The sequence below is a fragment of the Fusarium oxysporum genome, chromosome 2, assembly GCF_000149955.1.
Source record: "Fusarium oxysporum f. sp. lycopersici 4287 chromosome 2, whole genome shotgun sequence".
In the NCBI taxonomy this organism is placed as follows: Eukaryota; Fungi; Ascomycota; class Sordariomycetes; order Hypocreales; family Nectriaceae; genus Fusarium; species Fusarium oxysporum.
In genome coordinates, this window is record NC_030987.1 from 182,809 (window position 1) to 208,089 (window position 25,281).

At 47.6% G+C, this 25,281-nt stretch overlaps 9 protein-coding genes across 12 annotated transcripts; 3 read left to right on the top strand and 6 right to left on the bottom strand.

Annotated features, from left to right (window-relative positions):
• Positions 1 to 289: 289 nt before the first annotated feature.
• On the bottom strand, positions 290 to 1,572 carry FOXG_05617 (uncharacterized protein; the record flags this gene model as incomplete). The annotated part of the gene is made up of 3 exons (XM_018384029.1): positions 1,212 to 1,572; positions 759 to 1,148; positions 290 to 709 (listed from the first exon to the last, which is right to left on the bottom strand). The coding sequence occupies exons 1-3, from the start codon at positions 1,533 to 1,535 to the stop codon at positions 290 to 292; spliced, it is 1,134 nt and encodes a 377-aa protein (XP_018241050.1). The 5' UTR covers positions 1,536 to 1,572.
• A 1,123-nt stretch (positions 1,573 to 2,695) lies between these two features.
• Positions 2,696 to 4,009, bottom strand: FOXG_05618 (uncharacterized protein; the record flags this gene model as incomplete). Its single annotated transcript, XM_018384030.1, has 1 exon — positions 2,696 to 4,009. One exon carries the CDS (start codon positions 4,007 to 4,009, stop codon positions 2,696 to 2,698), a length of 1,314 nt encoding a protein of 437 aa, XP_018241051.1.
• Positions 4,010 to 4,880: 871 nt separating this feature from the next.
• On the bottom strand, positions 4,881 to 6,421 carry FOXG_05619 (uncharacterized protein; the record flags this gene model as incomplete). The annotated part of the gene is made up of 2 exons (XM_018384031.1): positions 4,881 to 5,981; positions 6,047 to 6,421. The coding sequence occupies 2 exons, from the start codon at positions 6,419 to 6,421 to the stop codon at positions 4,881 to 4,883; spliced, it is 1,476 nt and encodes a 491-aa protein (XP_018241052.1).
• Positions 6,422 to 6,966: 545 nt separating this feature from the next.
• Positions 6,967 to 8,411, bottom strand: FOXG_05620 (uncharacterized protein; the record flags this gene model as incomplete). The annotated part of the gene is made up of 3 exons (XM_018384032.1): positions 6,967 to 7,086; positions 7,149 to 7,446; positions 7,525 to 8,411. 3 exons carry the CDS (start codon positions 8,409 to 8,411, stop codon positions 6,967 to 6,969), a joined length of 1,305 nt encoding a protein of 434 aa, XP_018241053.1.
• A 403-nt stretch (positions 8,412 to 8,814) lies between these two features.
• Positions 8,815 to 11,432, top strand: FOXG_05621 (uncharacterized protein). Its single transcript, XM_018384033.1, has 2 exons — positions 8,815 to 8,961; positions 9,054 to 11,432. The coding sequence occupies exons 1-2, from the start codon at positions 8,857 to 8,859 to the stop codon at positions 11,352 to 11,354; spliced, it is 2,406 nt and encodes an 801-aa protein (XP_018241054.1). The 5' UTR covers positions 8,815 to 8,856; the 3' UTR covers positions 11,355 to 11,432.
• Positions 11,433 to 11,453: 21 nt separating this feature from the next.
• Positions 11,454 to 13,263, bottom strand: FOXG_19084 (uncharacterized protein; the record flags this gene model as incomplete). Its single annotated transcript, XM_018399271.1, has 6 exons — positions 11,454 to 11,751; positions 11,822 to 12,077; positions 12,158 to 12,681; positions 12,734 to 12,862; positions 12,940 to 12,997; positions 13,050 to 13,263. 6 exons carry the CDS (start codon positions 13,261 to 13,263, stop codon positions 11,460 to 11,462), a joined length of 1,473 nt encoding a protein of 490 aa, XP_018241055.1. The 3' UTR covers positions 11,454 to 11,459.
• A 363-nt stretch (positions 13,264 to 13,626) lies between these two features.
• FOXG_05624 (uncharacterized protein) lies at positions 13,627 to 15,303 on the top strand (the record flags this gene model as incomplete). Its single annotated transcript, XM_018384034.1, has 4 exons — positions 13,627 to 13,907; positions 13,982 to 14,113; positions 14,176 to 14,950; positions 15,016 to 15,303. The coding sequence occupies 4 exons, from the start codon at positions 13,627 to 13,629 to the stop codon at positions 15,301 to 15,303; spliced, it is 1,476 nt and encodes a 491-aa protein (XP_018241056.1).
• A 1,491-nt stretch (positions 15,304 to 16,794) lies between these two features.
• On the top strand, positions 16,795 to 20,829 carry FOXG_05625 (uncharacterized protein; the record flags this gene model as incomplete). Its single annotated transcript, XM_018384035.1, has 5 exons — positions 16,795 to 19,610; positions 19,662 to 20,324; positions 20,392 to 20,480; positions 20,548 to 20,654; positions 20,713 to 20,829. The coding sequence occupies 5 exons, from the start codon at positions 16,795 to 16,797 to the stop codon at positions 20,827 to 20,829; spliced, it is 3,792 nt and encodes a 1,263-aa protein (XP_018241057.1).
• A 1,061-nt stretch (positions 20,830 to 21,890) lies between these two features.
• Positions 21,891 to 24,787, bottom strand: FOXG_05626 (uncharacterized protein; the record flags this gene model as incomplete). Of its 4 annotated transcripts, none has more annotated exons than XM_018384036.1 (8): positions 21,891 to 22,525; positions 22,579 to 22,767; positions 22,820 to 23,015; positions 23,075 to 23,430; positions 23,611 to 23,646; positions 24,013 to 24,081; positions 24,137 to 24,670; positions 24,719 to 24,787. In XM_018384036.1, 8 exons carry the CDS (start codon positions 24,785 to 24,787, stop codon positions 21,977 to 21,979), a joined length of 1,998 nt encoding a protein of 665 aa, XP_018241058.1. In that variant the 3' UTR covers positions 21,891 to 21,976. The 4 variants fall into 4 exon arrangements, with proteins under 4 accessions (XP_018241058.1, XP_018241061.1, XP_018241060.1 ...); XM_018384039.1 differs by having other exon boundaries at positions 23,071 to 23,430; XM_018384037.1 differs by having other exon boundaries at positions 21,892 to 22,518.
• Positions 24,788 to 25,281: the final 494 nt, after the last annotated feature.

Here is a 25,281-nt window from a genome sequence, read left to right on the forward strand (position 1 = left end):
CGAATCAGCTTTGTAGCATCATCTGGAACACAACCTCATAAGCTTATCGCAGCTATTTTTGTATAATAAAAAAGTAAGACAAGCAAAACTGTTCTGCATACACCTGTGGTGGTTCAAGATCAAAATAGCATATATTCTCTTGTCTCGTATTGGCCGGTAGCGGTCGATCAACAACAGCAAACCATGACCGCCGACTGCTATTTACTTTCTAACTATGTACATACGAAATACTTCTCTGGATGGTGAAAGCATCTTCTTGATGCCTCACTTTTCTCAAGCTGCCAAGAGTCTAGATAGTACCAAAGCCAGCGCTGGACGAGAGACCGGTAATACTGGAGTAAGCGGCAGCAGAAGCAACATTCTTGCCACTGAAGTTGGTCAGGAAATCGGTGTCGCTGCCTGAAAGTGTGCCAGAGCTTCCAAAGCCGATGACTTGGCATACATGGCCGAGGTAAGATGAGCAGACGGCGTTGGCAGCGGTGCTAGGGCTCGAGAAGAGCTTACCAGCGAAGCTTGATGCCTCGAGTGGTGTAGCTACATTCTGGAAGATGTTGCCTTCAGCGACGACCTGGCCGCCAGCACCGATTTCGAAGGCGTGTCCGGCGTTATCGTACCAGTAGTTGTTGACGGCGTGGAGAAGGGTGTTTCCGCCGACCTTGGGGGCACGACCAGAGGTCTTATAAATGTAGTTGTTCTTGAAAGTAACGGTCTATTCAAATTAGCATCTTATTAGACGGGAGAAAGGGAACGGTACGTACATCAGCAGAGCCTGTAAAATAAAGGCCCCAGTAGTGGTAGCCGTTGCATGTGGCAGACCAAGATGTAGCACCATCGAGCTTGTGGTTTGAGATAGTCACTCGGTTGCTTGGATTATTGCCGAGAACAATGTGTTGCCGGCCGATAAGGGACGTAGTAACATGGTCAATCCAAACAAGATCCGTGTTATCAAGGGCAATAGCATCACCGCCCCAGACGTACTGAGGGTTAAGGTTTGTGATTTGAATGTTCTGGATGATGACATTCTTCGCACCCTTTGCAATATAAAGGCCCTTGCCCTTGATGATGCCCTTGCTTCCTACACCAACGAGACTTTTATTCGACCCAACGAGAATGGGGTTCAATGCAGCATTGTCATACTTGACGCTGACCTGTGATAAGTTTGAGAGGTTAAAAAGGCTTCAGACCCAACAGAAAAATAACTTGGCACTGACCTTAGGCGCGTTAGGCTGGTAATTGGTGCACCAGTCGTCTTTATTAATGGCAAGCTGGCAGGCTGAAGCTGTGCCATATGGAGCGCAGCCAGTCGCGGTGGTCGTGCCTTCAGTTCCGGTGAAGTCAAAGGTTCGGTCCAAAATGATAACTCGGGCGGAGGAGTCGCCGAGATAAGACACGAGCTGGGCAGTTGTCGTAGGGGTAACAGCAGCGGCTGAGCCGCCACCTGTGACGCCTTTGGCAAAGCCTTCGGCGGCGCCAGTGACGCCAGCAGCTCGAACAAAGGCCGCAAGGGCGGGTGCGAAAAGTATTTCAAGTCTCATGGTGTGATGAAGAATGAAGCAATGAACTGGTTGAGAAATGATAGCCAAATATTCATATTGATCTGGATATTCATTAGCTTTTATATAAACCATCTGACATGGATGGCGGATCACGGCATGTGGCTTACAACCACTACCGGACTAAAACCACTAAGCTTGTTGGCATGTAGATAGTTCCATAATCGTGGTTCAGACCCTCCGCTGCTAGCTTCGGCGTAATACCTCGAGCAAGGCTAGATCGGAACATGCCAGCTCCGCATTTCCATTCTCGAACACTTCTATCCGTCAGACTATATACAGCAGATTGTCGAGGAGTGAGCTAGATGACAAGCTTACAATGTTAGACTGGAGTTGCTAAGTTAGTGTATTCGGTTATTGGTGCATAATTAGTTAGACATCTCCGAGCCAGTTAAGGACCACTTAACCTGTCAACGGGACTAAGGAAAAGGCGAGAGCATCTAGACTTAAATGCAGCTTTATCTAAAGTTCAATAGTTTATTAACTATTTACAAAAGTCGGTCTTCTTTTCAGCTGGCGATATATTGATATTTCAGTGCATATTCGAATGACATCCAACTCTTTCTCGAATCTGACTTCTTCAGACGTGTTCACGAAGCCTCTACTAACTCCGACATTGAGTATCGGATAAGTCCCTTACGCTAGTTATAACGGCACACATATCCGACACATCCCACTTCCCGTGGTCATAAGACATTGTGCTAATATTTCCACCACTGGACGGTTGATAAGTTGCAGGTTGCACCATGTAACCCTTTTTCCACGTCACGTAATTTTAAAGCTGACCTCCACGTTTCTTATTCCCGTCTATTACCGACCAACCGATTTAGATGAAACACTCAGATGGATTCTCATATCCGAGGCTTTAATCTAAAATTACAGATAACAGACTGGCCCAAGGATCACAGTTCAATAAAGCCCTGCCTCAGTAGGGTGGAAACGAGCTGAGCCAGCGCATGGAGAGTAGGGTAAAAAGCAATAGGGGAACGTAGACACAAGTATATCAAGGGATATCGAGGAGAAATTAATAGGGATACTATAAGAACACGAGTGAATGACTCATTACGATATAATTGAATTATTGAAAGAAAATATAAGGGAAAGTGAGTAAGTAAAATTTCTTGCAATTAATATTAGAATCCTTAGCAATAACTCTTGGTTGTGGCTTTAGTAATCACTCCAGCCCTGACCAAGTCAACATAACTCCAGTAATCCCTCTGGATACCTTGTCCATCCACAGGCGTAGTGGAGTAAGACACAGCTGTCCAAAAAGCGCCACCAGCGACATACTTCTGCCAGGCATAGCGCTGAGTATCAAAGATCGTCTTGCGATTAGGTACCGATAGTGTGTTGTTGTACATAGTCTGCAAGGACCATTCACCGACAAACACGGGGAACTTGGTCTCCTCAGCGAGATACTTTGCTTGTCCGCACACAGCAGGCGCCACATACTGAGAATAGGTCCCCGACGCGGCAAAGTAATATACGTGCGAGTCGATGACGAGGTTGCGCTTCTTGTCGAACAGTGGAGACCAGAAGGCCGCGCCCTTGAAGTTATCTTGGAGCATGACTGGGATGCGCTTGTCAACGGCTTCGACGCGCTGGAAAACACCGTTCATGTATGTGAGAATCCAGTTGGTCGCTTTGTCGGAGAGACCGGCTGCCGATCCAAAACCAGCCAAGTTATCACTCGCTTCGTTTAGAGGGGCGATCGTGAAGGCGTTCTTGTGGCCGCTTGCTTTAACGAAGTCGAGGACCTTGTCAACAGCCTTGAAGCTCCAAGCCAGATTGGTAGAATTATAGAACCAGCCATCATGCCCGAAAGCTTCGCCAATGTCGAGGTTGTTGATGCCACCAGGTAAAGAGTGAAGGCCGATGATGATATGCATGTTGTACCGTTCAATGGCATATTGAGTAATCCTGCGTAGATGTTCCTGCTGTTTGCCATGATAGAAAGCAGATCCAGGGACCTTGACCCAGGCGGCATAGGTGGTAGTGATGCGAAGGGTATTGACCCCGACCTTGGCAAGTGTATCAATGGTGGAAGTATTCAGAAAAGATTCGTAGCGCTTCTCCAAGATTGGACCACATTGCTTTCCGAGAGCCTGGCACAAGCCCCATTCATCGATTGTAGCAGCGGCCTTGGTGCCGAGAGAACTCCACCAGACGGGGTCGTGGGTCTTTTCCTTTGCAAGCCAGGCGCCCAGATTGACACCATTGGCCTTGAAAGTCTTCCAATTGATGAATTTACCACTTTCGCATCCCTTGGGGAAGTTAAGCGCGTGCTCATATCGTTGATTGTGGGGTTTGACATGAGGAATGCTGAAGGGACACTGCTTCTGATACTTGGCAACCTTGCCATGTTGAGCGGCAGTTGTTACAGAGTAGTCAGGCTGTGGCGCCGCGATAGCGGTTGAAAACAGCAGAGCTGTAGAGAAAAGAGAGGAAAGATGCATGGCGACGGAGGGTAGCTTGTTGATATGTTGCTGTTGCTCGAGACCCGACTAACTGGTTTTCGGCGAGAGGATATCAGCTGTATTTCGCCATTCTTATATCTAATGACTTACAGATAGAGACCTCAGTTATCGATCAGTGTTCCCGGAAAATCCGAAATGAGATAAATTGCTATCCACACAAGAGTAGAGGCAAGTTCAACGGTCAACTTGACTAATATCGGGAGGTATCCACAATTTGCCGTTTTTAACGAGCAGACCGGGACCAGCGTCAATAGTCTCAGCAATAGTTCACAGCTAGTCGTATTTCACTAAACAAGCAGATAAAAAAGTCTTCAACAGCATCTATTAATACATAATTACAGTATTGCAATTGGCCCGGATTTTCCGGTTGAGCCCATATCTTCAGTAATCGATCAAAGCATATCGCCATCCAGTCCTCGTGAAGCGATTAGTGTTTTTTTTTTACCGAGAGGCTGGTTCGCCACTGAATATCCATGACGCAGCTGTCGAATGGTGCATCGCGGATACACGCGATTCAACAGCATGCTTTTCTGACTTCATTGTGCTTTTGATCTAACTGGAGTACATTTTAGCAAGGGACTTCAAGGTTAAAGCACCTAAGTTGAGGTGATTCTAAAAGACTGTTAAGTATTAATCTGCTATTAATTGATAATGAAGGCTAATCTTCAGCACTCAGACTTAGATATAATAAGGCTACTTTTCTCTTTCTTCTTTACAAATATGAATGTATATGTGTGTTGGGGGTAAGTGACAGCTTAGCTGTTTAATCTCGGTTATAAAGCTTGAGCAGAAAATAAATCCTAACACAGACATAACATTGTTATAGAATAAAATATATCAGCCGGCAACCCTACTTGTAAGACTCTCTCTTAGGTGGCCAGATCATTTGACCCGTGGGTGACTTGACAAGCATTCCACCCTTCCAAACGTACTTAATATTTTTCTCGCTATCAAACAGATGGATGTTCTCTAGAGGATCCTCGTCAAGTGCAATGAGATCAGCATCCCATCCAACACGCACCAGGCCTTTCTGGGGTGTCAAGCGTCCCAGCGTCTCGGCCGAGTTGATAGTTCCAGCATCGATGGCCTGGAGAGGCGTGAGGCCAGCCTTGACGGCTAATGCAACTTCATGGCCGTTCTGACCATGGACAGTTAGGGATGTTGGGTCTGAACCGGCGATGTCAGTGCCAAGAGCAATCTTGACTCCGTGACGCACAGCTGTCCTGTAAGCCTCGAGATGAACCTTGGCGATTCCGACCATCTTTTCAGCTGTTTCGGGATTGAGGGAGTCGAGTTGCTTCAAGTTTGCCTCAAGGGCGTATCTCGTGCTGATAAAGGTGGTGTTATGCTTGACCATCAACTCGGCAGCTTCGTCGTCTAGGTAACTCCCATGTTCAATAGTGTGAGCGCCTGCTTTGACGGCTGCCATAATGCCTGCTTTTCCGTGCGCGTGAGCCGCAACAGCACGGTTATGTAGGGATGCCTCCTCTATCATAACAGCAAGCTCAGCATCCGAGTATTGCCTACAATGTGGATCGTCCGTTCGGCTCAAGACACCACCAGTGGTGACAATCTTGATGCAGCTTGCTCCCCTTCGGATTTGCTGGCGAACAGCGCGGCGGCATTCATCTACTCCATCGGCAATGGCAAGTATAGAAACTCCTGGCCAAAAGTCCTGAGTTCCGCCGCCACCTCCTCCCTGACGGGAGTAGACGTAGTCGGCGGGTAAGGTACAGGCATCACAGCTACCTGAAGTGATACCGATAGCAGCACCAGCGCCAAAAATGTTGGGCCCGAGAATGAGGCCTTTTTCTACCAGGGGAGCGACCTCTGTCGCATACGAGCCGACGTCTCGCACCGAGGTGAAGCCTGCCATGAGGGTCTCGTGCATATCCCTATTAATCATTACGGCGGTCCTAGAAACCAACAAAATAGAACCACACGTCCTATTCTATTATTCCATGCTAATGTATTCGAGCATAGGCCTGCCCAGAGACCTGGCATCAGGTAGCCTACTTGGACCCGAGGCGCAGATTCAAGCACCTTTGGCAGCTGCGTCTGAGGTCCAACGTAGGTTATCTTACCAGTGTCGACACACACACCCACAGCTACATTGTGGAGAGGCTCAGAACGTCCGGGGATAAGGCGCTTGGCGAAGATGCAGACTTGAGATAGCTTATCGTCCATAGTCAGGCCAGCAACGTTTGGGGGCATAATATGCGAATGCTGGGATACTGGGCTTGAATGTGGGGTATCGACTGAGGTCCAGTCCTCAGCAGTGGTGTACAATGGTGAGGAGGTGCTGTATGGCGTAGAGTGGTAGTGATATGCAGACGATGGACGTTTGCCATGTTCCGGCTCAGGAGTCTTGTAAGCAAGATGAGGCTGCATGGTGTTGCTGCTGCTGTTATTATTGTTGTTGCTGTTGTCTTTTAAGGAAACGATCATTGTAGGGTTATGTATCTAGATTCAACTAAACAGTGAACAAATAACTTGTTAAGTAGTTGATGGAAGCTTATCGTAATCAAGAGCGTGTTTGCTTGTAGGATACTAAAGGTTGAACTAAGCGACCATCAATTGTTTGCCTCCGGTTCCCTTGTACTATTACCGCACCGTAGAATAGTTATCTGCATTGAATTGCGGTCTCGTTGATCCGATTAGGCAGTTTATCCTCCGAGATACTCAAGGCGCTTGTTTGTAGGATATTATAGGTTGAACCAATCAATCATTACAGTAAATGTCTGCATCCTTCGTACTGTACAGTAGGAAGTCTAACTAACCCTCAAGTGGAGTTGCGGTCCCATTGACCCGATCAGGCAATTAGATCCACCCACCTATCCACCCATCCAATCCATCGAGACACTAAACCTAGCCACCAAATCCACTCCAGATTAGCCATGCAGTGCAGCTACTGTAGGGTATTTTCCTGGCTCTGCCTACTGCCCTGTACTTAATGTATCCAAAGCCTGTCCAATACGTTGGATTGCCAATTCGACGACTGTTGAATCTTGCGAATAAACAAGGCGGAAACGTCCAGGACGATCGCATCCGGCAAACTGCCCAGCGAAAACTGTTAGCAATTGCCCAAGATTTAGCTTTCCAAAATTATAATTCTGACCTGTCCTGGATTCAAAAACACTCCTTTATCAATTAACATTCGACAGAGTTGCATCTCAGGGCTCCCCATCTTTCCTGCCTCGAAGTTGTGAACCCAGCGGCTGAGGTCAATAAAGACAAACAAACCCGCATCAGCTCGCTGAAATGGAATTTTGTACTTATTCAGAGCCGTGGTCGTTCTTCGATATGCCTCCGTAAGCCTTGAGCAGTAGTTATCGAGGTAGTCTTGAATCACATCTAACTGCTGTAAGAAGCGCGTGACAAACTTGTCCGATGCCACGGTGAGCCAAGTGAACCATCTGTACACAAAGAAGAGGATAAAGTAAGTAAAGAGTCCATATGCGTGCTTCGTTGTGCGTAGTGGGTGAAGTACTTACGCGGCTTGTGAGGCGGCGGCCTTGATGACTGGGTTTCTGGTGACGAGAAATCCCATTCGAAGACCACCCATGTTGAAGTCTTTGCTCATGCCATAGAGACAGTGTACATTTTTTTGGCTACTGGTAGATAAGATGCTAGTGAAGGGTGTAATATCGGCGTCGTCGTTGTTGTCTGTCAGGGTAGACATAGCATAGATCTCATCGACTACGAGATGCATCCTTTTCTCAACGCACCATGAGGCCAGACCCTCGAGCGTCTGGGGGGAATAGCATCGGCCTTGGGGATTCGTGGGGTTGCAGAGAAAGAGAACGCGACACTCTATTCCTCGATCTTCGAGGGCTGAGCTAGAGGCCATGTCCAAGGCACTAATCAGTTCGGATAGACCGTTGGAGCCAAAGGGATTGGACAGGTCAAGTGTAGAAACGGGGATGGTGGTGAGCCCAGCTCGTACTGTCATGTTATAGTCAAGCATGAAGAAATTCGGAGTCAGGTACAAGACACCTTGACCAGGATCACACAAGGTCCACGCTACCATGTCCATGAGTGATGTCACGCCGTTAGCTGCTAAGATATGCTCGGCACGGATAGGCTCACAGGGGGTGAAGAAGCGGTTAAAGTAGCCAGCAGCAGCCTCGAGAAGATCCTGAGACCCAGTAAGCGGACCATATGACAAGCACTCAGACATGGACAATGGCTCTTTCTCAGCATATGTAGCCATCCAATCTGTCATGAGTGAATTAAGAGCCCCGGAAAGATTAATCATGCCGTTTGGGCGCAAGACGGGGTGATATTGAGGCTTGAGTTTAACCTCCTCCATCAGTGTCCCTACTGGGTCTTGGTGAAGAGCGGCCCGAGCTCGAGATGAAGGCATCAATTCGGTTGACATGGCTCTAGAGTCTAGAAGGAGAAATATAACGCGATAAATTAGGATAGGTAGACAAACTCCCGAGTTCAGGATGTTCCTTATGTTTATCGAAAACCTGCCCAGAGTGCCAGGTATTTATTCTTGTGTTGGCTGCACTAAAGTTGTATTCATCGTAGTACTGTGCGGATAATTTTCAGGCTTATCTGTTCCGCGATGGCTTGGTGCAGCTTATTATTTAGCGAGTGACCCCAATACGATAACACAGCCAATAACCACTGAGCGAATCAGATCTTTCTGAACTGACTAGTGAGCCTAGCCCAATGCTAACAGGGTCTGAATTTATTTGCGAGGAGACAGCGGGGGTCTCGGTTAAAAGATGAGCTGAGCTTCTCCTGTCCTCGCACTTGCCCCGCATTCATCATTCAATTAATTGTTCATAACATTGATCGATTTATAATTCTTGAACATGGTCAGGCTGTATTCTCACGCTCCAGCACCCGCACGGGTGAATAAGACGGATATCACACGGAGCAGAAATGGATGCGCCCGATGTCGCAGCAAGAGAAGAAAGGTCAGTCAATTGTGAATCCATGTATCTTGCCTTGGTATCTTTCGTTGCCTTGACATATACAAGCACTGGCTGACTCTGCGGTGACACGGCAGTGTGATGAGAAAAGGCCCCTCTGCAGCCGCTGCGTATCAGCCGGAACCGACTGCGAATATACCTCGATGGCCCTTAAATTCCGAGAGGCCACACAATGGGCCGCCGATAAAGTCGACCATCGCATTGCAAGCCTTTCATCTAACGACAGGCGTTGTTCAAGACAAGTCCGAAGCTCTCCTCCAAACAGAACGCCTCCTACACATGTACATCTACGTCAAACTTCTCTGGCAGTCGATACGTCGTGTAATGAGCAGTCTCAGTCTCACTCTCCGCCTCTACAAACGGCCTCACGTCTGACAGAGCAGCAATGTGATGATACGATCATGGCTGCGACTGGTTCCACGACGAACAATAATAGCGGTGCTTGGGAGCATGTCTTGTACAATCAGAGCCTCGAGCTAGGTAATTCGGATGCCAACACCGATTATTTTGACTTCGACATGGGAATGGGCCAGTTGGATTGTCCAGACAGTGATTTCATTGACGATCTTGTCGGGATCCAGTTCAACACGGACGATATAAGTATGGCGCAACTTCCATGGGAGCCCCCAATATCCCAACCTGAACAACCATTGAGAGAACAGCAGATGGAGGATAGTCGAGAAAAGAGAGTTGTCACTGCCACCGCAATTCTACCTCAAGTTCAACAAATAACGCCAGGTCTCGCTATAGACCAACATTCAACTCCCTCGCCATCGCCCATGATCAACCAGTGTCAACTACCATCACCAGATGATTCTCAGACCTGCCATTCGGCTGCCAGTATAGGTTCAGTCCATCTATCCCGGCCAACACAGCCATCGACTATCAAGATCGTACCTGGCGATAGACTCTACCTGGCCCACTTCAGAATCACTATCGTCAAGGCGTTTCCAGTGCAGCCTACCTATCTATGGAGCTTGGTTCTGAAGTGTAAGCCGCTATACTGCGCCGCACTAGCCCTTGCAGCAGCGAATCTCGCTAATCTTTATGGGAGGCATTCCAACGACGGCACCTGGATCCCTATGCCTACGCATTTCAACAAAGCAACTGTGTTTCTCGAGCAGAGTAAGGCCTCGTTGGAATCTAGCTCAGCAGCGTCGCTGCAATTGCAGGCTCGTCTGATTACCATGTTCTTAATGGAATACTATGAACTAGAGTGTGGTTCCATCAGCAGCGTATGGCAGACGCTGTCCGTTCTCGATAATGCTTTCCTGGCGCAACAGGACATTGTCTTGTCGTTACCTGAATCAGATATTCTCTTCCAATGGTGGCTGCATCTTCGATCCTTCGCCACTTGGCCCCGAGTTCCGTATCACGTTTGCGTCGCCGAGCATCCCACAGGATCACTAATTAGGAGCTTGGAGACAAGATTCTTGACAGCTTCCCAAATGATCAACATCGTAGGTACAAAAGCCGAACATATATGGTGGAGGATCCTAATTGTTAAATGTTTTGGCAATTCTGGCGAGACCACACCTCAAGTGCTGAACACGTTCAAAGACTGGTTTGCAATCCTGAAAGGGAACCTCGTTGAGCATGGAGATCAGATTCCTGTAATGTTTATGGATGATACCGAAACTCACGACGAGCTCAAGGAGCTCAGAATAACCCTGTTGAGTTGCGTACCCCCTGAGGATTTCCATTCAGAGTTACTGGCGGAGTGTCAAGGCCAGGACACGGACAGTTCATACGACCTCGAACCTTTGGTCCTTTCTAGTCATGGTCGGGCAATGGAGATGGCTGAATATGCATTTGCGCAGATACTGTGCGATTCTGGCCTACTCAGAAGATTATTAGATCCTACAACGAACAACAAGCGACAATTTCCCAAGCAAGAGTCAATGGTCGCCGAAAAGCACCATTCTTGGGCGAGACTGATAGCGCGTATTGCGCTCGGCCTGGACTTATCCAGATGTGCCAAGGAAAACAACTTTCGGAGAGGCATACTCCATTTTTTGTTTTGCGCTGGCCTCATGATACCAGGCAGTGTGTCGTATGACCTGATTGAGCACATTGTTAAGGGACTGATGGATACGCATGCTAAATCAGAGGGACCGTTTTATCCCTTGCACGGTTTCATGCCTTTTATACAGACCATTAGACAAGAGTCGAGAAAAGGGCGCACTATCTTCCTGGCTTGTATGACGCATGATGAGTGGGCGTCAAAGGACAGCTTATTCTCCACTGCTGCAGGAGCGCACATGATAGCATTTGGCCGTGAAGATAATGGCCAATATTTCGGCGATCTGGTACCTATTGCTGAGGTGCCAACTCTACAACTTCAAGATTTGGAAGCTGTGGATTGTTTTAATTGCTAAGTGACAATGTGGGCATGCAAAGAGTTGTATGAATAGATTGGACTGTGCCGAGAGCCACTCACTAATACATCATTTCGGCTTTATAATATTTATAAAGTTCCTTGGCTATCCAGAAGCTCTATGATCTGCGTTGTCTGAAGTGCCAAGCCAAGCTCTTAGCACGGCACCCACTGCTTCAGGCTGGTGATAGGGTGCGAAATGCCCAGCTTCATCAATGGCATACAGCGCTAGACGTTCTGTCCCCTTCCAAAACCCGCCCCGTTTCACATCCCAACCTTGGACATCCGACGTGATGTCTCCTTTTCGAAAATACCAGTCTTGGTAACCCTGGCTTCGGTAGCGTGCCTGGCCATGCCAAGGCTGCTCATCCAACATTCGCATTTGACCAGGTGTATTACTAGATCCAAGGTCAGGTCATATTGAAGACTTATACAAAGTAAAGATGCACAGAATAATCAAGGACTTACATGATAATATCATTATTTCCATTAATCACCAAAATTCGAATACATGTATTGTCGAGGAGCCAAGTCATTTCTCGTGTAACTGGCAAGAAGAGACTCTTTGCGCGATGCCAACGCATCCCGGTATCGAAATCGATGAGCTCGAATGGGGAGTAAGGCTGTCCAAGCTGTTCTTGAACCCAAGGTTGATTGAAGAACTTCCAAGAGCGCCCATGAGCGAAGTTTGAACATAGAGGGGGACTCTCGCAGGTATGGCGACCTACATCACTCTACATTAGTAGTCATTCATCATTACAACAGACGGACCTCAACCCTTAAATAGAGAAGGGTTTCACCTACCATCATAAGGATCCCATCCTCCAGGAACAACTCCACTGAGGAAATGCTCACCCACTGTTTCCTCACAGGCCGAAAATGCTTGCCCGCATACTAGCAGATCATAAGATTCGCGGCAGTAACTGCCTAGCAGTTCACAAGAAGGGACAGCGGCGGCCATATCCGCACAAGCCGACTCATTCATCAGAGGCGCCTTGCGGCCGTCTAGGGCCCAGTCAGTACAGAAGAAGTCATAATACCCTACACTTTGACGTGATGCGTCCACGTAACCATCTATAATCATGATAGAGGAAATGTTAATAAGTGACGTCTGGCCTTCAAGGGAAGCCATATAGTGCGCATAACCAAGAACATAGTGGCCGCCCATCGATTCACCGGCCAAGTTCCAAGAGCGACCGGACAGATTGGGAAAAACGTTTGTCGATAGGTGCGACAGGAAAGAGTAAACATCGCGAGCGCCTTGTTGTAGGGTGACGGCAATATCGTCGCGATTAGTTATATGTGAGAATCCCACACCAATTGGTTGACTAGGAGTGTAAGGCAGTGGTCTGATCCGTCTCGTGAATGGGAAAGGCATACTCGATATAAACAACATTGGCTCGGTCTGTGAAAGAGAATTTGCGGCGACTTGTAGAGTTGCCATCAGCGTTGACGACGCAAGGGCCGCTTCCCATAGTTAGGCCCAATTCTCCTGTCGCACCCGGTCCACTAGTCGAGAGTAGAAACATCCGTTAGTGACAGTCTCTTAATCAATCAAAAGATTATTGCAGCTCTCCATGGCTCACCCGCTCATCCAGAGAACCAAAGGATCCGTCTCGGGGCCACGACGACTCTCAAAGAACCCTTCAACGTCAGTGTAAGCAGAGAGTCTCTGGAGAAGAGAATATGCATTTACAAAAGAACATGGATTTGTCAGCAGTGATATTGACGGTGCCGGTCCAGAACCGAGAACCTGCATCGCAGAGCTCATCTGTTTGCTCGCGAATGGTGAAAGTGGGATAGCTGAGTGGCTTCTGGTCACCGAGAGGCTTTTGTTGATGGCATTCAACATAATCTGTTGCGGCAGCCAGGCAGAGCAGTAGCCATCCGATTCTCCATAAGAGATACATTTGAAAAAATCGGTTTGATGAGTATATAGATGACTGAAATAACGCGCTGAATTGCAAATTGAGGCCATACATAACACGGGGGTAAACCACGATATTTCAGCTCGTTCTGCACCAATTGATGGATCGAGCATCCGCATTGGCCCCATCCGATACCTTGAACTGCGCACCCAGGCACCCGTTATGGTCTAGTCAATCTCATGGACCCATCCATCAATCAACAAGCGAGGGCCAGTGGATCGGACATGACATAGGTCCATTATTAATATTCTCTCTTTATGAAATCCTCACATGTACAATAAATAACAGTGCTTTGGCTTCACTTGAACAAGGTTTTAATCAACTATACATTCATCCAATCTAACAATGAAGTACACATTCTTCACCATTCTTTGGTGTGTCGTCGCACCAGTGAATGGAGCACTTCACGCCTCTCCTCGCGCAGCCAACAAGTTCTTTTCTGGTCATTCTGGAGTGCCAGATTTCACGTTACGCCTGGGTTCCGACACGGCGAGAGTGTGTAATAGTTCTACTCCGGGCACATCAGGGTTTATCGAGACCAAAACGGACGAGTCGTCTATCTTCTTCTGGGCTTATGAGAGCAAAAATGATCCCAAGAGAGATCCGGTGATTCTCTGGATGACCGGGTATGTATATGCACACATTCTTTTGTGTTCTTCACACATTCTTTCCTAAAACTAACTGATATATTGCCTTGCAGAGGCCCAGGTGGATCTTCAGCAGGTTATGGAAATTTGATGGAACTGGGACCGTGTCGCATTGCTCCTGAAGGTGGTTTCACTGTCGAGAATGAGTTTGGCTGGAACGCTAATGCCACGCTTCTTTTCGTTGAGTTCGTACACCTTCCATCTCATATAGAGCATCGTGTCTCGGAAGTACTGACACACAGTCAAGCCAGCCCATCACTGTAGGCTACTCCCATGGGACGCATATGCCTGTTGATTTGGTTGAATCCTCCAAGATCATGGACCAGTTTCTCCGCCAATTCTTCGTCGCGTACCCCGATCTTGCAGGTCTAGACTTTTACATCGCAGGCGAGTCCTATGGCGGATCGTGGGTTCCCGCTCTGGCGAATACCATCCTGAAGACGCAAGCGAGTCTAGATAAACCCGGACAGAGTCTGCAAGCACAGCCACAAAGGTATCAGTTTCTCACAGGTCCCTCAAGCAACATCCCCACCAAGCCCAAGATCAACCTCAAAGGCATAATGGTAGGGAACGGTCTTGTTCGTCTCTCGGTGCAGAATAGAGGTAGTTTCATGACCGTATGCTCGGGGCCAGATAGTCTCTTCAACGCATCGCAATGCGAAGAGTGGGCTCCACGAGCCATGTGGTGCGAGAACAATCTCAGCATTTGTGAGACTAAGGGAATGACTTCTCAGGTTTGCAAAGACGCACAAGACAATTGCACCGCCATAGCCGACGTTGTCATTGACCAGATGGGCAGGAACCCATATGACTACAGGCAACATTGCAAAGGCCTTGATGGATGCTTTCCAGAAATGGCACACATAGACGAGTACCTGAATCGTCATGACATCAAGGAGGCTCTCGGAGTGCCGCAACATGTGAACTACACAGGCCTGTCGTATCCCGTCTTGGAACAATGGGAGAAGAATGGTGATTTATGGCGGCGGAGCGATAATTATGTCAATTTCCTCCTGGAAGCGGTGAGTGGGCTTGTTGTGACACTCGTATCTTCAACTGAACACACTACTAACAGACAGCCATACAGAACATCCGCGTTCTAATCTATGTCGGCGATAAGGACTTGTACTCAAACGCTGCCGGTATGCGACTACTTGTTGACCACGGCTTGAGCTGGCACGGGCAACCATTGATGCGCCTGAGGGAGCTAACCCCTTGGTACGAGGGAGCCAATGTGGCTGGTCGATGGAAGTCGTATGAACCTCTTACCTTTGCTGAGATTGCCGAGGCTGGGCATTTGGCGCCATTTGACAAGTCTCGAGAGTCGCTGACGCTGATCAACTCGTGGATACAAGGGAACATGCCTACCAAGTGATATATGTTGACAGATAGACGCTCAATATTATTTTGACATGGCTCAGCAAAGACAGAACGTCGTGGCTGGAGCTTCCTTTTTGACTCATCACTTTTGCTCTAGTATTGGGATGTTTGGGGTGCTAATTGACTAAGACATAGGTAGCATTTGGTAAGACAATGCTGCTGTTTATTCTCCTAGGTCCATATGCTACTACTATAAGTAAAGCCTTCTTTAATAAGTTTTGTTCAAAGCCATATTAATATTTCTACGTGATCTTTTCTATTTACTTATTAACGTCTGCCGGGTAGGTATAGTAACCGAACTATCAAGCGATCTCCACATCCAAGTACACAATGCAGTAAGCTTATGGTCATTAGCTAGCTTGCAGAAGGCCTTATGCGTCTGGTCACGTAATGTAGAGGCCAGCTTCGTGAGGACAAGGATAGATCGTTTACGCAACTACTGCGACTCGGGGGGTTGGCATACGGTCTAGATAGATAAGACCATTCCATCCTTGCCACCCGCAAGAAGCTCCGAGCTGGGCATAACAGATGACCCCGCCATTGCAGTGTCTAGGGTGCGCAATCGCTGACCCCATTAGGTTAGCCACTTGGTGCGTCTCCTGCACTAGCCTCGACGAGCTAGACTATGCGCTATTGGCATTCGGTATTATACTCGTTGCAGCAATTATCTTATCTATCAGGCCCTCGGTACGTACTTTTGCCGATGCGTAACGAGCGGGTACACTAGCCTAAGTTGGCTGGGTTGGTTCTGGGAATGAATGGCTTAAATCATTTACTGTAGTGTAAGTACCTTGTGAGATTGGCACACAACAGCCCGTCTCATTATCCTGAAGCCCTAAGCTTTTACCTCACTTTACTTGCTTGTACTGGAGATAGTGGCATTTTATTGTTCAGTCATTTGAATCCTCATTCGTGTATTATTTTGTCTATTGGCGACCAAGATGAAGCTCACATGGATCCTAGAGTAAGAGACGCCGCAAACTTTATATCAGCTTCACATACTCAGTCGTATTGATTCTTCATAGGTCAATTTTCATTGCATGCGTTGCCTTGTACGTCTTTTCTAGCCTGTATTCGGCTTTCCCATCGAGTCGGGAATCGATACGATACAGCCACTGCTGGAGTCGAGCCCGAGTAGGAGCCCTTGTAAGTTCACTTGTGTTTGCTGATCCGCGTGTTTTGGCTTGTTTAACTTATATTCCAGTTTGCAAACATTGGCCTTATATTTGTCGGTGCCTTTGTGTGCCTAAGAGATACTGAACATGTGAGGAAAGAACTTGACCTGGCATCCGCCAATGTCACTGCGATTTGTCTCATATTTGGCTCAGTCGTTTCTATCTCGTGGACCATCATTTCTCAACCTTGTGTGTCACAGGCTGTCTACGAGTTAGTATCGTGGATCATATGGACTCTGTTGTTTACTTTGTCTTCCCCTTACTATTGGGCTTACGGGGTTATTTCAGCCTTGTACCTTCTTTCTCTGATTATGAGCCTTGCACTCCCATGGCCGTCCTCGTCCAAGGACGCCAGGCATCCTCTTTCCAAGAGCCGCTTTATTCCATCCCTAACTGTGTCATGGCTGGATCATCTTATCACTCTCGCTGCTTCGGGAACTTTGTCAAGCGACGATGCTTGGCCGATCGATTCAAAACTGTCTGTCAGGAGTGTCCTGGCTCGACGCGGGCTTCAGCCTGACAAGTCACGGCAAAGTCTATCAGCTGGATTGGTATGGGTCCTTCTGCGTGAATTTCGCTCCTCTATGTGCCTAAGTGCAATATTAGGTATCATCAACGTCGCAACGGCATTGGCTCAACCATTTCTTCTTCGGTCACTGCTGCAGAACAGAGACATGTTTTCGGTAGCTGGGTTGTTTGCAGCAACTGTCGCATCTGGAACGACAGAAGCTCACTTGAAGCTTCAACTAAGCAAAATTGGTGTACAGTTTCGTTCGGCCATGACTGCCTTGATTGCCGACAGATGCATTTCTAGCACCAATATTGATATTCATACTCAGAATGCCGATCCTACACTTCTTATCGAAGTTGACACCACTAAGATCTATGAGCTAGTTGAGCAGTTCCATCTTCTCTGGATGATTCCACTGCAGGCTGGCATCAGCGTAGTGGCCTTGGTGCTTCTGCTTGGCTGGCAAAGTGTCTTGGCTGGATTTCTATCGCCGGCCGTATTCTTGCCTCTCATCTCATATACAACATCCAGCATGTCTACGCACATGGCCCTTGTCATGCAAGCCAAGGATGCTACAGTGTCTCTCGTCACGCAGGTCCTCAAACAAGTCAAGCAAGTCAAGCTTAACTCTTTGGAGAATATCTTTGAGCGAAAGATTGCCGACAGGCGAGCGGAGGAGATGGAGAGAATGAAGGTCATAGCCCTCCTCAACGGCGTCATTGTCTTTCTGGTCTACAATCTTCCACCAGCACTGATTTCTATTGCATTTGGTGTAGCTGTGTTTCTAGGCCATTCCCTATCGAGCAACGTGGTTTTCCCAGCCCTCGCATTCTCCTCCAACATCACACGGGCAATCTCACTTCTTCCTCATCTGGTTATACTGTACCAGTCTGCACAGATTTCATTCGGTCGCATCAAGACCTTTTTGCTCATTGACCCGAGCCCAGAGAGGCTGGCTCCCTCTCCAACATCTTTATCCTCAACCTCAATCACTAATCCCAAGGGGAAACTCGTATTCTCAATGAAACACTGTGACATTTCCCTCCCAACAGCACAAGGCGGGTCTCAGCCCATCATTCGAGACTGCAACATCGAGGCGACTTCCAATTGTTTTCTTGTCATATCTGGAAGCGTTGGGTGTGGCAAAACAACATTAATTCGTTCCATTATTGGAGACATAATGCCAACTCGTGGCCAATTCTCAATTCATGGGAGAATTGCATACGCGCCCCAGAAGCCTTACCTCACGAGCGGTACAATCAGGGACAATATCCTCTTCGGCCTTCCATTCGATCCCTCTTACTACCAACGAGTCCTTGAAGCGGTGTCACTCAGCTCGGATTTGTCCAGGCTGCCCCAAGGTGACGAGACCCCCATGGGAGGTACAGGCGCGACTCTCTCAGGTGGACAGAAGAGTCGTGTTGGCCTTGCAAGAGCAATCTATACACGAAGAGAAGTCATCGTTCTTGACGATCCTTTGGCTGCCTTGGATGCTCAAGTGCAGTCGCACATTATTGCTCAGGTTCTTGGTCCTGACGGTATTCTCAAAGACTCATTACGCATTACGACAACATCGTCAGCAGCCCTCATGTCTATTGCCGACAAGCAATACAACATTTGCGATGGCACGGTAGCGCGCACTGCATCACCTGCACACACTCAAACCACTCAAACCCTGAACGTGTTAGCTACACACCCCAAGGAAATACATGGGTCTCAGCGGCAGCCGCCATTGGTGGCTAACTATGGTTCTATCAAGTCTAACACCTCCATGCAGATTACTCCTTGCGATTCAGATATTGATCAAGAGAGCGCACCTTTACTCCAGAAGGCACCTTTAAAGGTACAATGCCCGGATATGGGGTCAGAACCAGTCGCCTTGGGAACCTACCTGAGGTTCCTCTACCTAGCCAAGCACGGGGGCTGGCTGTGGGTCATGCTTACCGCTGCCTTGTCCAAGTTGTTTGATATCCTGGCCGTATACTATCTGAAACTGTCGAGCGAGGATTTCGAGAGCCAAGGGCATTCTACAAAGCTTTTCTATTACTCTATATGTGCCCTGATCGGAGGCTCGCTGTCAATGCTCTTTGTTCTCGTTGCATTTTACGTCTGCATCATCCCAACATCGCTATCGATTCACGCCCAATTGACAAAGGGGGTCCTTGAGGCCAAGTTCTCTTTTTTCGATACACACAGCCTTGGGCAGATCCTCAACCGCTTCACCAACGACATCAACAAGATTGATACATCGGTCAATGGCAGTTTTATCTCCCTATCTGCACTGTGTATCACAACCTCATCATCTCTTTTTGTCATGATCAGTGTGACTCCCTTGAGTCTCTTGTATCTCGTTCCCACAGCCGTTGTTTACTTCATGATTCAGTCGCATTACTTACATGCTTGCCGACAACTGCGTCGTTTGGACAACCTGGCTCGAGCTCCAGTCCTGAACCAAGCTGCTGAAATTAGACTGGGTGCGCAAGTGATAGTGACGTTCAATCAAGTGGACACCTTCAGAGAGCGTGTCAGGGACGTGATTGATGACCACATCCGAGTTTGGGCCCCTTACGTGATGTTGAATCCGTGGTTAACCCTCCGACTGCAGCTGCTTTCCAGGTAAGCTCAGCTTTTCATCAGACAGCCCCTCGTTTGCTAACAGTAATACAGCGTTCTCCAGCTTTTATCGGCTTCGCTTCTTCTCTGGCTCAATACTTCCCCAAGTACACTAGGCTTGGCCATGAACTTCCTCATTCAGATCACAAGTAACCTCAACAGTTTTGTACAGATGCGTGCCACATTAGAGGCAGACATCACCTCAGCTGAGAGAGTGTGGTCTTACGTTGCCAATGTTCCAGAGAGCCAGCCAGCCGAAGAGCAACGGCCAGCGCCATCTTGGCCAGATATGCCAGTCATCAACTTCGAGTCCTATTCGGCCTCGTACGCTGCTGGTGGCGTTCCTTGCCTGCGTGATCTGAGTTTCTCTATCGCCGCGGGCGAACACGTTGCTGTCGTCGGGCGTACAGGGGCTGGCAAATCCTCCCTCAGTCTAGCTCTGCTTCGTGCCCTAGAGCAGGGAGATTCTTACAATGGCCGTATCACTATCGATGGACTCGATATCTCAAAAATATGCCTGGCAGACCTCCGTAATCGGATTACCTTCCTGCCACAAGAGCCTTTTGTATTTGCAGGCACAATTAGACATAACCTCGACTTCGCGGGAACTGAAACTGATGAGAGACTGCAGGAGGCATTGAGCGCATGTCAAATGAGCCGATTCTTCAACCTTGAACCTGCGCAAAACCTTCTCGATTACCCAGTATCGGACTCAGGGTGAGTGGCATAGTCTTTGGGGAGTTTCATGAGATCAAGTATATAGTAACAGCCATTCGAAATCTAGGTCGAATCTCTCGAGTGGACAGATACAGCTCCTAGCTCTCTCCCGAGCTCTTGTGGCTAAGGGCAATAACATCCTCATTATGGATGAAGGTACATCTCCTTCTACACTGCAGGCCAACATCTCTGTTGTTTGTAAGATACTGATTCCTGTTCATAGCCACCGCTGCAATGGATAGTTTAACGACTGCAGTTATCCACGATGTCATACAGAAATTCTTTAAGGACTACACTGTAATTGCAATTACTCACAATATTAAATCAGCTGTAAGAAAACACAGGTTTGAAGCTCACAAGGAATTAATATACTGATTGACTAAACCAGACTAAGTATGACAAGGTTCTTATACTTTGTGAGGGTAGGGTGGTAGGATTTAATATGCCTGCCGTATTGCTGGAGGATACAGAGTCTATTTTGTCTACCTTTATAGCTACGTCTTAGGTTCTCATTAGAAGCCAAACGCAATGCCATTGCTTTCTTTCATTTATAGTTTGACTTTATAGCTTTAATTAGCTTTTCAATATATATCACTAATGCAAAGCTTTTCAATAACTTCGCAGCAGACCCAGAGGATATTTAGATCCCAATAAACAAATTAGGCACAAGAAAAATTGGATAAGATGGCTTTTCGAAGGGACAAGTTGACCCGCTTCAGCATATCCAGAGATTTGTCCTCGTCGCCAGACATCTTCAGCCTCAGGACAACCAGTGATATTAATTAGAGAATTGGGATAGGAGAGATGTGATATGATAAAAACTGTGTTTGTCTCTTGAGTAGTGGATGATGTAGGAAGCATAGGGGCAGAGCACAGATTTTCTATGCATGCACTTCTTGAGGACGACGACCCGAGGCTTTGTTTATTCTTCTGTCCAGGAATGGAGTCCGTGAGATCTGGTTGCATTGAGGTTAGCTCATCTGGACAACAGGCTTGAGAATTGCATAAACGGCTGTTTTCAGTTACATAACCTGAACGAGACTTCGTTTCTTCAAGTAGATCAAGAAGCAATACTCCAAATCTTGGTCAATATCAACGTGTAAAATCTGTTTATACTCAATCTATACCATCACTCTCCATACCCACTCACTTCAATGGCTCAACCTGCCCAGACAGACGCGGCAAGCAGCTTCTCACCTATCACACCTTCCATCTTTATCTCAACAGCTCCCCCACCTCGTCCCCCATCGGCGAACAAATTGCTGGGGGTGTAACTGTGTTCTCCTCCCATGACGTTAAGCAAAGGCTTGACATCAAACCCACGTCCGGCAGCCTACGTTTCATCATTCAGCATGAAGGCATCCAGAATGGAGGTGCTGAAGTGGTTTCAAGTGTGAAGTACGCCGTGCGCAGGGGCAATCTCTACGACTGGGTTGGCGATTCTACACCTGAGGGGGAATTTGTAAAAATGATTGCTGGCCATAAGTCTAAACTTAGTCTGGTGATATAAGTTGAACTTGAGGCTGCCAACACATTTTCAGGATGATTTAATGCGACAAAAAGACGTTGTCTAATCGTTACTTAGGCTGAAGTCGCTCTCTGGCTCAACTTTTGCCCTTTTCTTCATATTAGCTATTTCCTTATCAATACAATCACCTCGCCAGGCGGCGGAGCTCAACATCACTCCCTGAATCCGTGGTGTCAGTATGCCCATTAACCCTTAACCTTGCAGCAGCTTCCCTTTCTACCAGGTTGCTGTCTATCTTTGTAGACTTTGATACCCACAGACCCCATTTGTCCTGGATCACGCTTCTTATAACGCCCCGGCTAGTCGTAAAAAAGATCAAAGCGTTCCAGAGACCTTGCAGCGGCATAACGGCCGCTATGGCAACTTGGTATGAGTATGGAACATCACGGTTAAGTAGACTATGGATACGTGTGATGCTCGCTGGTACCCACGTCACAAGGACGCTTAGCGTAAACATGAAGGTTGTGAGTAGGTATGCCCGTTTAATAGGGTCTTTGAGCCAAAACTTGGACTTGGTGCTGCCAGTGGCCGATGATGAAGATTGTTGCTTTTGGTTAGGAGGAATTGGCTCCACATTCGTGGCATTGGGTGCTAATTTATGAGCATCAGACACGGCAGTAACGGATGTATGTTCGGATACTTGTACATCAGTGTCGGTATTTGTTTCTGTTACCTTTTGTTGGTTAGCTGAACAGTATTGCCATTTTAGAGAAGGTGATATCGTACTGTTTGGTGATCGGCTACTGTGCTCTCAATGCGCGAGTTTAAGATACCTCGAGCTTCATTTCTTGCGCGAAACAGACGAAAGCCAACCACTGTATTCAAAATGATGGATGTGGCGATGCAGATCCATACAAAGATGTATGAAGTGAAGAGTCGTATGCTAACCCAAGATTCTCGGATCCAACACCAAGTCTGGCCTGACGTCAGTTGCTATCGTTAAAACTTAGGCTGATTCGTGGCTTACAGTTGTCGCTCCGTAGACGGGACCGCGGGCTGGAGTGGCGATGAAAAACAGGGTAAATCCCGAGATGAATGGCCCTCCAAAGCATATCAGAGAATACAGCCACTTATTAAACGTATGCGGATTCGACTGAAAGAAAACGATCCTGAAGGTATTCACCGACATGCCGAGAGACCACCACGCATCAGACTGCATGAAACTACATCTGAGGTTAGTACATGCGCTGAGTAGCTACCAAGACACCAGGGCATTACTTGCACATGTACCAGGAAGCTTTGCGCCCTGCAAAGTGCCGAATCCTCGCCACGAGTCAATCCATCGCGTGAAATAACGGTCCCGATGCTGGCGCCCAGATTCGCGATGCTAGCAAACACGATGAAGGTATTTCGAGGATTGCGCAGCCTCGGTATGCTTCCGTACGTCACGAAAATCAACAGTACGGACACGAGGCTGATTGAAGAAAAGACCCTCTCCAGCAGCGCAAGCCGTTCTAGCTGAGAGTCAGCAAACATCTCGGTCGCTCGTGTGATTGACTGGCATTTGGGCAGTGGTGATGTTGGGAGCCGGCCCACCGCAGCGGTAAGCGGAGAAGTTTGAAAGCTGGGAAAATGGGGCTGTCCAGGTTTCAGTATGTCAACGGTGCATGCTGGTGGCTTGAAAATTTGCCTGGTCTTGGTCGGAAGCCGAAAGATCGGCGGTCTGGCAAGATAGCTCCAACGCTATCTATTGGCTCCGCGTGAAGCCACATTGGTATTCCGCCAGTGCTGACAAGGCTAGACTGCTTGTTATCTAACCTCATTAGGCATGTCGTATTCTCTTCCTTCGCCCAGCTTGCCGTGATACAGTATGCATGAGTAAAACCTGCACGCAATTTGATAGCTGTTTGTATTGAGTCTAGGCTTGGAAGTTAAATCCTTCGTGAAAGGTGCAGTGTAGGTATATTTTATATTGGCTGCCGGCGTAATTATACAGCAAGGACTCCACAGGCTTCATAGTATAGAAAGTAGGCTGGCATTTTAACGTTTGCAACTAAAGTACCAACATTAATATTCGTGAGTCTCAGAAAATGTTTCATACGCTGATGGGAGAGGCACATCCAACTGTCGCGCTCGATCTGGACCATACACATCTGCCTTCTGATATTACAGGAGAACGGTTAGTTCAGCACATATCCAGTCGAGATTCGCATAACTGACCTTATCAGGCTTAGCATCTGGCGTCGGCATAAAGACAGCCTTGCCGTCATTTCCAAAGTAGGCAAGGTCCTGGCGTACTGTCAGATCTCGTCAAGTAGAATTGAGCGAAGAGTGAGCTCTTTACCTTATCAAAAGCCAACTGGTTCTTCTTGGCAAACGTGATCCAATTTTCACTAAAGGGAGCACGGGTTACTTCAAGACAACGGAAGTGCCAGATCTTCCACTGGCCATCCTGCTTTAGAAAGTCCAAAGCATAGTGGCACCAGACCCAGTGAGTCCAGACTCGCTTGCCGTCGACATTCTTATCTTCAGGCTTGTAGAGAAATTCTGGCATGGTTCCCACGTTCTTGGGGTCAGCTAAACCACTTTCAACTCCAGCCATCAACCAAAATCCTTTTGCAGTTTCACCGTCACCTGCAACTTCAATCAGTGGGGTGGTGGTTTCGTGTAGGATCAGTTTTCCGGGAGGTGAGGGCCGACCGCTATGGTAGGCCATAATGCTGTCGTAGTCGGTGTACACTCCGACATTGGTGTATTGTGCGTGTATTCCAGGGGTTCCACGCTTCACCCACAAAGCTTTAATCTGTTCGTCCTGGAATACATTGTGGAGATGCATATACTTGCTGAACACGTTCTCAACCTCTCCTCGATCGTAGGCCTGATAAGATTAATGAACGGATTTGAAGAGTATTCTCGTGTTCCTTACTCGTTGTGCTAGCTTCTCTACGGCTGCAAGTCTCGCCTCAACGGTGGAACTAGAATTATATGAAGCCATTTTATAACTCTTCTGGAAAGGTCTTAGTGGTTTAAAAAGAGCTCTAAATTAATAATAATTATTATCATTTCAGTGACAATGAGAGATGTCATGACATTGACTTAATATAGCTATCTCCGTAAGCCTATTAGGCACTTTACTCCTTCCCGAGCCGAGAGGCCAAGTCAGAAAAACACTTGAGCGTCGTAAACCGAGCATCGTAAACTGACCTTAAACGGTTTAAAGTAACCCCAGATCATGCACATCTTATATTAAAAGCCACAATGGATCATCATACCCCGCGATTTAATGATTGCATTAGTTCGGTTGTTTTGTCGGCTCCACTTTCCCGGCCCGTTGCTCGGTTCGGCTCCGTTGTTTGACAGCCGTTTAAATAAACAGGACCTGACGTTTACAGATTCAACAAGCCAGTAGCCTTCATGAGAACTTGAGCTGAGCATATTTGACTGAGAATTGTACTTCCCCGCATTTGAGCATCGGGTTGTCCACACAAC